This window comes from Candoia aspera, chromosome 6 (assembly GCF_035149785.1).
Source record: "Candoia aspera isolate rCanAsp1 chromosome 6, rCanAsp1.hap2, whole genome shotgun sequence".
In the NCBI taxonomy this organism is placed as follows: domain Eukaryota; kingdom Metazoa; phylum Chordata; class Lepidosauria; order Squamata; family Boidae; genus Candoia; species Candoia aspera.
In genome coordinates, this window is record NC_086158.1 from 96,586,871 (window position 1) to 96,601,249 (window position 14,379).

Genomic DNA, 14,379 nt, shown 5'->3' on the forward strand with positions numbered 1-14,379 from the left:
AGTTTTGGCAAATGAACAGCTGGTTGTAATGGATAAGAAAACAGCCAGTTTGTGTAGTGGCTAAAGGGATTGGATTAGAAGTCATGAGACTGTGAGTTCTAGTCCTGCCTGTGGTGCAAAGTCAGCTGAGTAACTTTGGGCCAGTCCCTCTCTCTCAGCCCTAGGAAGTGGGTGATGCCAAACCACTTCTGAAAATCTTGCCAAGAAAACTTCAGGGACTTATCCAGACAGTCACCAAGATGCAAGACTGACTCAAGGGTGCACATACAGACACACACAGAGAGAATGAGAAGATTCATGCAAAGTTCACCTAACCTCTAAAGTAAGCAGAACAATATTCAAATGATTGCAGTCCATGTATTACTGATCTAGTACATCTTCCTTCCAAGAGCTCAACTCTGATAGTTTTTGTCTCTTTGTTCCCAGGAGTTTCTCTTCATGCTGCAATGCAAGTCAGCAACCTGGGATGCTGCACAGGAATGCCTTTCGAAGGACTCCTCCTTTACCGCGGGGTAGATTCAATGGAATTACAGGACCAGCTTACCAACAACTAGAAGAGTCCAAGATTTCAGATCAAGAAACAATACCTTGTCAAGGGTAGGTAGGAAAAACAAAAGAAACCAGCCATTGCTATTGAGAATTAAATTGGGACAAGCCCATGAAGGAAGACATGGGAAAGAATAAACACTTTTATAACAGAAATCCGCATGTATATCTGACAGAAGTCTGTTAAAATAGCATAGATGATGGACTCAATCCAAACTTAGTTACATTTAGGTTCAACTTGCTGAAATTAGTGGGACTGGACCTGTGACATCGTATTAGTAAAACATTAAGGAGAAAACCCAAGAACGACTATTTAGTCACTAAAAATTATGGTTAGGTAATTCCTTTTTTTAGGACCAAGCAAAATGCCCCAAAGCTTTTCACCAGGCAAGATGTTATGGAGAAAAAAATGAAAAAGGAAGAAGAAAGTCCCAAAATTAGGGCAGATATTTCCATTGAGAAATCTGCAGTTCAAAGTGGGGTTCAAAATGGAGATTGTAGGTTGAGTATCTGAGTATCTGAGTTGAATTAATCAAACTCATTGGGAACTTAGAAACCATTTGCTCCGATTTATCTAGAATGTGAAAACATGGCTTTAGATTAAAAAAAAAAACATTCTGGACAGTAGATCAATAGTGAATCACTGTTTAATATTAATCTCTAGATCGTTGATTTTCATGATGCACTAAGATTTCTCTTCGATCTTTTGTCATTGTTAGTCATAGTAATTGGAAGCTCTTATCTCAGAAATTGAGTATGGCTGTCTAGATAAATCTATTTTCAATTAGGAATTCATAGTATAATGCAAATGTCCAAGTTTCAGTAGCTACTACCTGAAGAATGGAGCAAATAATTGCCCTGTTTCCTATTCAAATATTGACTGATCTTAAATACATAAGTAGGAACTGATCTACTTAGTAGGTCTAGATGGGGGACCACCAGAGAAGTCTGGAGATATAGTTAAACTGAGAAGTTAAAAAAAATATATATCCTGGAACATGGCAATGGCAAGCCACTTCTGGGCTGTTACAAAGAAAACCACATGGACATGTTAATGAAGTCAGCAGGAGTCCAGCTCTGTTCAAAGAACAGTTTCTTTAGTATATAAATCACATATTTTCTATGTTGCAAAGGGACTATTTCTTCCTTCTTGATATAAAGGATAATAAATTGGTCTGCTTTATGCAGATGGCATATTCCTATTGCCACAAAATCCACCAGAGTTATGAAGACTGTAAAAAACAAAAAACAAAAATGTTGCTCGGCAGAACATTTAGACATTAATTATGCTATTTTTAAACAAATCTTTGTTTGTTACCATTGAGTCCTGAATGGCCACTCAGTTGAACAGACTGCTTTTTCCAGTCACCAGGTATTAACTTTTTTTGCAAATCAAAATGAGAATGCTCAAGAGAAACAGATGAAGCTTAAGAATGCCCTCAGGTCTCCTGCAGTGATCCATTTTCCTAGAGATAAGAGGAATGGTTAACCAGACTGCTCTAACTAGGTAATCCTATACATAATTCCTAAAAAGTCGCCCCTTAATGGGGTTTAACCTGAAAAAGTATGAATAGAATTAGAATGAGGGAATTGGATCTCATCTGGAAGGCAACCCACCCTGCCTTATCCTTGCAGGGCAAATGACATCAGTTAAGAGTGTGTAGAGGCATAGTTGAGGCCATAAGTGAAGGCTGGAAGTTGACTTCTTCCCCAAGCTCCTCTGGTTGTATACACTTGGGCTTCACCACCATACTTTGAGGTAGTAGCTTTAGGTAATTTCAGCTGCCATGACTTACCTTCAGGAAGCATCTCACCTGTTATCTTCCTCTTAACCTTGCTATGTGAGAGACGTAGGGCCCTCACCACCTGGCAATGAAAGCATAAATATGACTAACTATGGAGCCACTGATGGCTATATATGCTGCATTGTTTGATTATTAATGCAATTATATCATTTTATTGTTATTTTGTATATTGTTATTATCCCTGAACTTCCTAGGGTCCATTATGATTGAGGTGGTAGATAAATTGCATAAACAAATACATAAATAAAGGGGTGGGAATGAAATAATCCTTATAATGAAATCTCTTGTCATTGTCCTTTGAAGAAGGCCAGGTCAAGAACAACGGACAGCAGAAATTCCAGGAATGTTCTTTAAGAGGGTATAATAACAGAATTTTTAAAGCCTGTGATTTTCTGTCTACTCCATCTTATACCAACCAAAATAAAAGTTGGGATATTTTGAGTTGCCTTCTCATGCTTTCCTCTTCCTTGGGACTGAGTAACTTTTTCTCAAAACTCATCCTTAATGGTTTGATCATTCCTTCCTTATTCCCAAGGCCAGATCCACTTTCTTTCACAGTAGCATAAAGCCACATGAGAAGAAATTTTAGCCCTTCTCCCTTTTGGGAAATAAACCAATCTCATGAAAAATAAACAAAATCAAAACTTTATTTTTTGTAAAAAGAGCAATTAGAAAATACAATTTTTAACTTTAAATACTGCAAATGCAAAGAGCTTCAGTGTGGAAGGAAGGAAGGAAGGAAAGGAAGGAAGGAAGGAAGGAAGGAAGGAAGGAAGGAAGGAAGGAAGGAAGGAAGGAAGGAAGGAAGGAAGGATTAGCTAACAAGATGGTGCTCTACAATCAGGATGATGAAGATGATGATGATACAATTTTAATGAGGAAAATACTACAACTTCTGAAACATGAGTGATTCATGCCTGTAATTGAACACAGAATTCCTGTGGTGGTATGAAGATACTGTCAGGGCCAGCCTCGCTTCGCAATAAGACACAGACTCACTTAATGGGTATTAAGGATTTCTGGTTTATTGGAATGATAGCTGACAGAACGAAAAACGGGAACGGGGTAGGTAGGTGGGGGTGCCCCTTTTATACCCCCCTGTATGGCCCCGGGCTTCCCCACCCCTCAATGCCCCGATCCCTCTTGATGGGATCCTTGATGGCTGCGTGGGCGTTTTCCCCGGTGTCCTCTTTGTCTTCCTGCAACGGTTGAGTTCTCCGGGGCACCATGTGCTCCTTATCTTCACTCCTCTGACGTCCCTCCTTTCAGGTGTTGATGGGATCATGGGTGTGGGTGTCCTTGGGTGCTTGGTTTAATTCCTGAAAGATTATCTCCTTCCCCCTTTTCCTTAATGATCATGATCCACGTTGTGAGGCTCTTTGTGCCTTGCAACGAGGTCATGACATACTGCCCCCCCAAAGATGTTCTATGGTGCTGGTTTCTCTGGGTATGCCTCATGGAACTGTCTTGTTAGGTGTCTAGCCATGACGTGTCGTGCCTGGACCCACTCTGGATGTGAGAAATGTTTCCATCTCACGAGGTATTGTAGTGTTCCTCTTTGTTTTCTTGAGTCCAGTATTTCTTTCACTTCAAAATGTTGTTGATTGTCTATCATTATGGGTGGGGGTGGAGGTTCTTCCGCATGCCATTTGGATGTGCTCGTTGGTTTCAGTAGTGCACAATGAAACACTGGGTGGACCCGTCTCAAATTGTAAGGCAGTTCCAGTTTGAACGTAACTGGGTTGATTACCTGTATGATTTTAAAAGGTCCAATGAATTTCGGTGCCAATTTCTTCGATGGTTGTGAGGTCTTTATGAACTTAGTGGAGAGGTAGACCCTATCTCCCACTTTGTAGTTCGGTGCCTCCGCCCTGTGGTTGTCCGCATATTTTTTGTACGTTGTTTGTGCGTCTGCTAAAGCCGTCTGGATGACTGGCCAGGTTGTTGCCAGCTGTGCCGCCCAATCGTCTGGTGAGCAGGGCAGGGTTTCAGGTTGCGGCAATTCTGGTATCGGTACAAAATCTCTTCCATAGACCACCTTAAAAGGGGTGTGGCCAGTACTCTGGTGTACTGCGTTATTATAGGCCACCTCTGCAAAAGGTAGTAGGTCTACCCAGTTGTCCTGTTGATAATTTATGAATGCCCTTAGGAACTGTTCAAGTGTTGAGTTAAGGATCTCTGTTGATCCGTCCGTGTTTGGATGCCACGCAGTGGACAGTGCTTGCTTGGTTCCGATTAGTTTTAAAAATTCCCGCCAAAACTTTGACGTGAATTGTGTGCCTCTGTCGGTCACCAACCTGTAGGGGGCGCCGTGAATCCTGTATATGTGTGTTAGGAATAAACGTGCCAGCTGTTGTGCGGAGGGGATAGTCGCGCACGGGATGAAGTGTGCCTGTTTCGAAAAATAGTCTTTTACCACCCATATCACAGTTTTTCTTTGGCTGGGTGGGAGGTCCACAATGAAATCCATGGAAATTTCTTCCCATGGCCGGGAGGGGCTGGCTACCGCCTGTAACAGCCCGTGGGGTTTCCCTCCTTTACGTTTGGTGGTAGCACATATGGGGCAGTTGCTTACGTAGTCTTTTACGTCCTTTCTAAGATTTGGCCACCAAAATTGCCTCCTTGTTAGGTGGAGGGTTTTTACAAACCCAAAATGCCCTGCAGATTTGTCATCGTGTGCTCTGTGTAAAATTTCTCCCCGCAGTGATTCGGGCACGTACAAAGCTTTCTCCTTCCAGGCGAGATTGTCTTTGAAAGATACATGTTGTTGGTTATTCTGCAACCATGTATTTTGCTGTAGTGCTTGTGTGAGTCTTTGTTGCCAGTTCGGTGAAATTGAGCGTCCCCTCCGATCGCTCCCCGCCGTTCGTGCTGGCGTGCGCTGATTCCTTGTCTGGCTCCGCGTGACAGCTGGGCAGCCGAGCTGTTTCTCGGTCCATACTGTTCCTACGATGTCGGAGGCTTGCGTGTCGTCCTGTGGTCGTCGGGAGAGGGCGTCTGCCAAGAAGTTTTTCTTGCCCGGTATGAATTTCAGCGTGAAATTAAACCGGCTGAAAAACTGAGCCCATCGCACCTGCTTCGGGCTGAGCCGTTTTGGCGTGCTGAGTGCCTCCAGGTTCTTGTGGTCCGTCCACACCTCGAAAGGGCAGGAGGCCCCCTCCAGCAGGTGTCGCCACGTTTCCAAGGCTGTTTTTACTGCAAACGCCTCCTTTTCCCATACGTGCCATCTCCGCTCCGTCTCGGAGAATTTGCGGGAAAGGTAGGCGCAGGGCTTTAGGTGGTTGTCGGAGTCCTTTTGGAGCAGGATGGCTCCGATGGCGAAATCGGAGGCATCTGCTTGCACCACAAAAGGCTTGGTGGGGTCGGGGTGCTGTAGCACTGGCTCAGCTGTGAAAAGGGTTTTCAGTCTCTCGAAAGCCGTTTGACAGTCAGCTGTCCAATTCAGTAGCGCCCCCGGGTTCCTCGATTTGCGCGTGTCCCCCAAGCCCTTAGTTTTTAGCAGGTTAGTTAGGGGCAATATAGTCTCTGCCAGCCTGGGCGTGAACCCCCTGTAGAAATTAGTGAATCCCAGGAGGCTTTGCAGCTGTCTCCTTGTGCGTGGGCGTTCCCACGCCAGGATGGCTTGGACCTTGCTGGGGTCCATTTCTATCCCTTTAGCAGAAATCCTATACCCTAGGTAGTCAATTTGTTTTTTGTGAAACTCGCACTTGGAGAGCTTTATAAACAGCTCTGCCTTGCGAAGTTTCTTGAGCACGTCCTTTACCAAGCGTTCGTGCTCACGTTCTGTTTCTGTGTAGATCAATACATCATCCAGATAAACCAAAACCCCCTTAAAAAGGTGGTCACGCAGGACCTCATTAATTAACTGCATGAATACCCCCGGTGCCCCCGCCAATCCGAAAGGGAGTACTTTATATTGAAACGCCCCCAATGGGCAATTGAAAGCAGTCTTCCACTCATCCCCCTCCCTTATCCGTATGCGGTAGTAGGCTTCCCTTATGTCCAGTTTGGAGAATACCTTACCCTTCACCAAGTGGGACAAAATGTCCTTTATTAAGGGTAAGGGGTATTTATTTGAAATGCTTGCTGCGTTTAACCCGCGGTAGTCTGTACAGAGCCGCAATGTCCCATCCTTTTTCTCGCGAAAGAGGACTGGCGCTCCCACTGGAGAGTTCGCTGGCTCAATGAAACCTCTCGCCAGATTTTTGTCTATGAAGTCCCTTAACGTAGCTAGCTCTCGCTGGGTCATAGCATATATTTTTGGTTTGGGTAGGGGTACCCCCGGGACCAGTTCAATGGTACAGTCCGTCTTTCTGTGGGGGGGGAGTTTGTCCGCCTCTTTCTCACCGAAAACATCGGCGAACTCCCCGTATTTGGTTGGCAGTCCCTCTGGCAGAGCTGTCTCTGTGTGTTCTGCAGTCGTCGTCGCCCCCCCCATGGCTGCTCGGGGAACCTTGTCCCCTGACGGTGCTTGGTAGCACCCGTCAGCAAACTTAATCTCTCTGGTTCTCCAATTGATGACTGGGTTTTGCTGCACGAGCCATGGGATCCCCAGTATGAGTCGGGGTTGCCCCACCGGTGCCACGATGAAAGCCAATTTTTCCTCGTGGCTGCCGAGCCGTAGCGCGGTTTTTCCGGTGTATTGGGTGACCGGGCCCCCTCCCGCTGCAGATCCATCTAGCTGCGAGAACACCAAATGGTGCTGAAGTGGATAGCAGCGGAGGTCGAGGGCGGCTGCCAGGTCAGGGTGCATGAGGCTTTTGGAGCAACCTGAATCAATGAGTGCCCAGACCTTTTCGGTTTTATTTCGATGGGTGAGGGTGACACGGACGTAGAGGGTGGGGCATTCCTCACTCACCCCTTTGTCGAAGCGCCTGTCAGTGTTCTCCACCTGTCCTTCGGCGCCCCTTAGGCCAGGTGGTTGTCGTTTCCCGCCGCCTCTTCTGGGTTGCTGTCCTCCCCCTCCGAACTGTAGGGGTCGTGTCTGCGTCGGTACTCCCCCTTTGCTGCTGGTCGCTTTCTCGGCGCTGGGGTTGGTGCTGTTTGTGCCCTCCTTGGGCTCTCTCTGGGCGTCGTTTTGGGGCATGCGGCTGCTTTGTGGTCTTCCCTGCCGCACGTAAAACATTGCCCTTTTGCGAAGCGTCTGTCCCGTTCCTCCCTCCAGGGTTGGGGTCTCGCCCTCACCTGCCTTGCGCTGGTGCGTGGGGGTCTCGCTGTCGCCATCTGTTGCGTTTCCCTCCTTGCGTGGAGGAACGTGTCGTGGGCGTTCTCCGCTTCCGCTGCCAGCTGGATCCACCCCGTGAGGGAGCTGGGGTTGTCGCGGCCAAGTGCCCACCGGAGGACGTTTAAATTGAGTCCATGTTTGAACTTCTCAATCAGTGTCGATTGAGACCACGTGTCTACTTTTCCGGCTAGGGCTTGGAACTCCATGGCATACTCAGCCACGGAGCGCGGGCTTTGCCTAAGTGTCTCTAGCGCCCTTTTTGCCTTTTCTTGCTCCAGGGGGTCCCTGAAGTGCCTTTCTAGTGCCTGCAGGAATTCAGTGCTGTCCCACAGCGCCCGGGCGCCGGATTGGCACAATTGGACGTACCAATCGGCGGCCCGCCCTTTTAGTTTTATAGCCAGGGCATTGATTTTGCCCCGCTCAGTTCTGAAGCAGGGACCCCATTCTTCGAGGTAGTACCTCGCGTTAGTTAAAAAGAAGGAAAGTTTCGAGGGGTCCCCATCGAACTTTATGCCAAAGTCTTTGGCGGGTGTCCTGGTCTGGCTCCTGGCCCCCTCTGCGTCGTGCCTCGGGTTTTGCCGGAGCTGCTGCGGGTCGGGGTGTCTCCGGTTCTCTTGCGGCATCGGTGCCTCTCTCTGGGTCTCCTCGCAAGGTACTCGTCCCGTCGCTCGGGGGGGAGGGCGGGGGGTTCTCCCTCGGTCGGGCTCCTGGATCCAGGCTCCGCCGTCGCCGTTGCCGCCCGCTTGGTCGTCCCTCCGCCTCTCAGCCTGGCGTATCTCCCGTCGTGGGGTGGGCTCCTGGGGCCGGACGCCGCCGCCGCCGAGGTTGTCCCGCCGTCTCACGTCCGGGCGCGCCTCCGCTCGTTGTATGGCCTCCTGGGGTCGGGTCCCGCCGTGGTCGCCGCCGTCCGCTGGGTCTCCACCCCGCCTCGCCTCCCGGTGCGCCTCAGGTCGTCGGTTGGGCTCCTTGGGTCGGGTGCCGCCGTCGCCGCCGTCCCACTCGCCCTGCCGCCTTTCGACCGGGGTTGCCTCTGCGCCTCCTCCGTCGCGGGGTCCCTGTGCCACCGTCAGCTGTTGGAGCATCTGCCGCACCGCCTGCATCCCTTCCTCCAACGCGCCGAGCCTCTCCGCCATGCCTGGCGTCCCGCCGGGGTTTTCGCCGCTCCGCTCGCCCTCGCCGTTGGCCGTGGTAGAGGACGGGTCGTCCCTCGATCCCGCCGCGGTGCCAGGCGCGCCCTCGCCTTCGAGCGCCCAGGGTGGCGGTTCGTCTCGCGCCTCCGTCGGGGTTGCCTGTAGGTTTGGAGGGGGTCCCCCCGTCTCGCCCCCGGTGCCTCGCGGGCTCCGGGGCGCCGGGGTGGGTCCCTCCCCCGCTGCTTCCCCCCAGCTGGGTCCCATACTTACCGGGGCGTTGCATCGCCCGGACCTCAGCTGCATCCCGCCCTGCGAGAGCGGGGCTTCGTCGCCCGGCGCCGAAGGGTTGCGCCTCCTCGGTTCCTGGTTCTCCATGCCTGGCTGGGTCCCTCACAAACGAGTTGGATAGGTGCCAGGTGGAAAAAAATTTTTTGGGGTTCCCGTTTTTATGTCAGGGCCAGCCTCGCTTCGCAATAAGACACAGACTCACTTAATGGGTATTAAGGATTTCTGGTTTATTGGAATGATAGCTGACAGAACGAAAAACGGGAACGGGGTAGGTAGGTGGGGGTGCCCCTTTTATACCCCCCTGTATGGCCCCGGGCTTCCCCACCCCTCAATGCCCCGATCCCTCTTGATGGGATCCTTGATGGCTGCGTGGGCGTTTTCCCCGGTGTCCTCTTTGTCTTCCTGCAACGGTTGAGTTCTCCGGGGCACCATGTGCTCCTTATCTTCACTCCTCTGACGTCCCTCCTTTCAGGTGTTGATGGGATCATGGGTGTGGGTGTCCTTGGGTGCTTGGTTTAATTCCTGAAAGATTATCTCCTTCCCCCTTTTCCTTAATGATCATGATCCACGTTGTGAGGCTCTTTGTGCCTTGCAACGAGGTCATGACAGATACAAAGAATATTAGACTTAACACACAGAGCAAAGGAAAATAAAATTTAGTGTGGCTTCTGCCTAATACATTTGCCTATATTTTAGAGATAACCTACATCCTCTGCCTCTTTTCCATGGACTTCCCCTAATCTCTGTGGTAATTTCTGCCTTCAGAGCTGCTGGGGAGACGCCCAGCACATTAATGCTCCATCGGGCTGCAGTTCTGACTTTGCCTTTTCCAAAAGCAAAGCCATTTCTCTATCTTCCAAGCAGACCTGGTGTCCTGATTACCAGGAAACACACTGAGACGAGGACTTGGTCTCTAATATTTATTAGTAGTACTTAACAAGAATCCTAACAAACTGAGAAGGCGTGGGAAAACCCAGCCATATAAACCCCAAAGGTTAAGGCGGTCCCGATCTGTGTCTCTTTGAATGGCTGAACAGTTCCTCAGTGCTACGCATGCGCTTGACAGTCTGGGTGGGAGCCCCCTGCTCGCCATCCTTACTCATGACACCTGGAGTGATGGACCTGTTAGAGGACCTCAGTCCTGGAAAATATCAAGAGGACGAGTGAAGGACAGCAGAACAACCTCCTAATTGCATAACAAAGATTGTGTGAAGTTGATACGCTGAACCAATGCAGAAAGTATTCACCTGAATTCCAAATTAAAAATAAAAATGTTCAATAACTGATTTTAAAAAAGTAAGCTCTTACTTTTCCACATGCTTTTCTGAATACACATTGACTTAAAAAAATACAGTAGAAAAATGTCAGTTGACTTGCCCAGGGTTTCCAAACCATGGTCTCACATGTCTTCTACTCTCTAACGAATTGCTTTCTTAACTGCCAACATTGGCATGCCTTCTTTAAACATCACCCTTTTATTGGAATTATGCAGATGAGGGCAAGTCTCAGTGGAACATAAACCACATGGAGTTGTGGATTGATGGCACTGTTCTGTGTAAGCGATCAGAAGGGCTGATCTTGTGAAAGGAGCTTGTTTCCTCAGTAGTAATTTACTGCAGATAAATGCCAGAAGTGTAGACATGCTGGTTGGCATAGTTCTGTGTCTTCAGAAGCTCCCAGAAGTGGTGCTTGAGAAGACAAGTGGAAGTAGACGAACTTAGAGAGAAAGGCAGGTTGGGGGAGGCAGACTGGCATAGAAACATTCAGAGTTGAGTGAAGTTGCCAGGTGGACAAAGCTGGCCAAACAGCAATACAGCCAGTATAGGTAAGGAGTCTGGCATTGTGAAAGTACCATTCAGAGCTGAGTAACTATGCCAGGTGGAGCAGGTGTGCAGCCTGGAAGCTATACAAGGAGCAAGATGTGACATTCATAGCTATTCATTGGACCATTTTGGTCAAAACCCAGCTGGATTGTCATGACATAGCAGGCACTGGCAGAAAGGCTGCAGGCTGGCACCAGCAAGGAGGCAAGTGTGGGCATACAGGCCAGCAGGGTTTGGCGGGCACATGAGCAAGAAATGACATATGCATCCACTCAGCAGACTTCTTAGATCAACAGCCCAGATGGCATGGATAGCACAGAGTGAGCACGCATGGCACGCAACTGGAAAGAGTGTGGCCATGAGAATTATTTTTCTGAAACATTAGCTACTCCACTAACTCAGAATCCAAGAAGGTAAAATGCGGGGACATAACATCTGCTCTGAGACATAACATCTCAGAGGAAGGCATGACAGATGACCAAATTTGGACAGATCCTGCTACCTCACTAGACAGCTCCCTGAGATCTTCAGAGAGGTAAATGTAAACAGATGCCCCATCTTACTTTCTGGGTTGCCTCAGACTGCAGCTACAAAGGCCCTCCCTTCCGTTCTCATTAAGGAGGGAGATTGCAGTTTCTGCTAAAGGACCTTACCTGGCCTTGGCTTCTGCATCTGGTGAAAGAGTATCTCCTTCCATTTTCATCTGTCACCAATCTTGAATTTCTGGAAAATCCTAACCAGCTCATCCTTCCACTGTTGCAAGTTGTTGCTCCCACACATACTCCCTTTCAGCCAAGTTTTACAATGCCAGCCAAATACTTTCTATAAATGTCACCACAATGTCCTCAAGGACTAGAACGTCAACCAAACTGAAGCTCCCCAGGAGAGAGTTCACAAGAAAAAGTATCTGGCAGAGGAGAATAATGCCAGCACTCATGAGTTTGGTGGCCTCAAGGATAGGTCCAACCTGATGTTGGCATTTTACTTCTGCTTGCTGACTGTTTTGCTGACATTAGTCTGCTCAGCCAGGGCCACATTATAGACTGGCTGTTGCTGTTGATAGGTGATCATCAGCTACATGGAACTGCACAGCTTCCCGCATTCAAAGTCCAGCACTATCTGCTTCTCCTTCAGCAGCCTGCAAGATTTTGGGTGGTCCTGGTGTGTGTACTATTTCCCCTGTATTCATTGTAAAAGGATACCACTATTTCATCTAACTACCAGATCTAGGCTGTAAAAATCAGGGGAATCACTAGTTAAAACATGTCCTAATGTTTTATTGTCATCTAATGGTTATCCAGCTTTTTACAGCCCACATCTGATAGACCTAGGTTCAATAATCTAGCCAATAAAAAAAAAAATAGTCTAGCTATCTTTGACAGCAAAGATGGCTAATAAGCATGCTTGCTGGGCAATCCTTAATAGTTTATCAATATAGACAAGACATATTTTTTTGTGTTTAGCTATTTAATTTTAAATAGTACTATATAGATACTACTATATCTAGTACCTGTATACACTACTTGATAAACAGAGATATTCCTTCAGGAATCCTGTTCCTAGACCATTCTGGTTGCCCCTGAATTAATTTTTAATTTCGTTTCATTGATTTTTAATGTGTAACAAAAAGAAAAAGTACAATTATATATGCAGTCAAACTCAACTTCTGTTAGGTCAAGTATGCTAGAGTCTTTCTACCAGAAAAGAACAATTCTGTTAGCTGATGCTCACAGACAATATAGTTAAAATTCTTCATGCCTCAATAGATTCCAAATCTTTGGAATATAATTTAGCATCACATTCACATCTTTGACCCTTATTTCTTTTCCCAATGCACTATTTACAACCTTATGAATATTAAATCAAATGGTGTCAACATAGAACAGGTCCTAAACATATTAAACCATCAGACTTATATTTTGACCTTTATTGCTTCCTGGAACTCAAGCAATTTATTTCAAAAACCATTATTGGCACCACTGGAAAGTTATTATCTTTCCCCTTTAATACTTTAGCAAGGCCTTGGTTCCTATTTTCGTCATAATTCAGTTGCTTTTCCCATCTCAAAAGCTTGAAACACACATTTGGAATATGTTGAGAAGGTGATTCAAATTTGATCCAGACTCTCATGCGAACTTGACCTTATGAGACAACCCAACCCTGAAGATTGCTGGCAAACCATCCTTCTGGAATTAATGGGCAAAAAAGGCATTAATACTTTGGACCAGCTAATTGCTAATTAAAACATTTAATCTTTCACAAAAATAATTTGGATGATGTAAAACTGCTGAAAGACAACAGATTCAATTCAAGCACCTTGTTCCTAAAACTAGAGTTAACTTTGACTTACAGCTGGAAACTTGTATGAAGACATACAGTATATGGGTAATTCACAATTTGGAATATTGAACTGGAATATCCAATTTCAAAACATCAACGGGCTTGTGCCCCTGATTTAAAATTAAAGGACATTTGGAAACAAAGCATTCTGAGAACAGCCAAGAACTCTTCCATTAAGCTCAAGTACGGTTGCTCAAGCCAAAAGTGAGGGAACTACACGAAGCTTTGTTTGACAATAACATCAAAGTGTCTGCCGTGTTGACTTGCTTTATCTTGCTAACTAATAACTTTCATGTATTTCCCTCCTTAGGTTATCTCCTGGTTTAAAAACATCACAGAACACTTCAATAAATATGCAACTGCCTTCAAGAGAAACAAGCTCTTGTTTCAATAGTGCAGCTCAAAAAAACATGGTGGGCTATTCATCGCCAAGAGCCAATTCTGTTCCCATCATCCCTTCGGTGGGCTTAGATGAAGCCTGCATGCAGACTCAAAACATTTCAGATATAACAGGCATCAAATGGTGCAAAAACTCCTATTCCACTGAAATTGTCAATATGAGTGCCCCAGCCAGCAGCTGTCTTATTGCAGAACAACAAGAAGTCAAAATATTGTTAGAAACTGTCCAGGAACAGATCCGAGTTCTGACCGATGCAAGGAGGTCAGATGACTTTGACCTGTCAAAGGCCAATGCGGAGAACAGTAGAAGTGAAAACACAGTTTTTCTGCCCATGAGCCCCGTGGCAAAACCGGAGCAGGAGACACAGTTTGTCTTAAAAAGTGAATCAAAAAGAGACTCAGCATTGATCAAGTGACTGACTTGGGGTGGGGGGGAGGGTAAGAGGGGATGGGGCTGTACGGTTCTGTGCATTTGAAGCTTTGCTAAACAGGAAAGAGAGGAAATTACAAATTATTTATATGCATTAATTTAAAAACATCTACTTAGAAGAAACCAAATAGTCTATAGCCCTCATCTCAATGTTTTTTAACAAAATATTTTTTTAATGGAAAGAGTTACCGGGTGGTATTACCCTTCTGTAAAAGTTCTGCTCTTTCTTTCTGGTTTGATTTCTTTCTTCCCTTCTCCCCTTTTTTTCACTTCTGCCCATGTGTCTTCTTCTGTTGTTTCTTCCAAGCCTACATATTCTCCCTGACTTTGTTGATTGAACCATCAATTGGACACGTTTCACTGAAATGAAGCCGTTCTGGAGTACAGCTGTTAG

At 46.8% G+C, this 14,379-nt stretch overlaps 1 protein-coding gene across 1 annotated transcript in view; it reads left to right on the plus strand.

Moving 5' to 3' along the window:
- Positions 1-13,974, plus strand: part of LOC134500516 (pro-neuregulin-3, membrane-bound isoform-like) — a 32,027-nt gene extending 18,053 nt beyond the window's left edge. The window contains exons 5-6 of the mRNA XM_063307849.1: positions 427-597; positions 13,467-13,974. Of these exons, the coding sequence (XP_063163919.1) occupies positions 427-597; positions 13,467-13,971 (676 nt within the window). The 3' untranslated portion in view covers positions 13,972-13,974. The remainder of the gene's footprint in view (positions 1-426; positions 598-13,466) is intronic.
- The last annotated feature ends 405 nt before the right edge of the window (positions 13,975-14,379 follow it).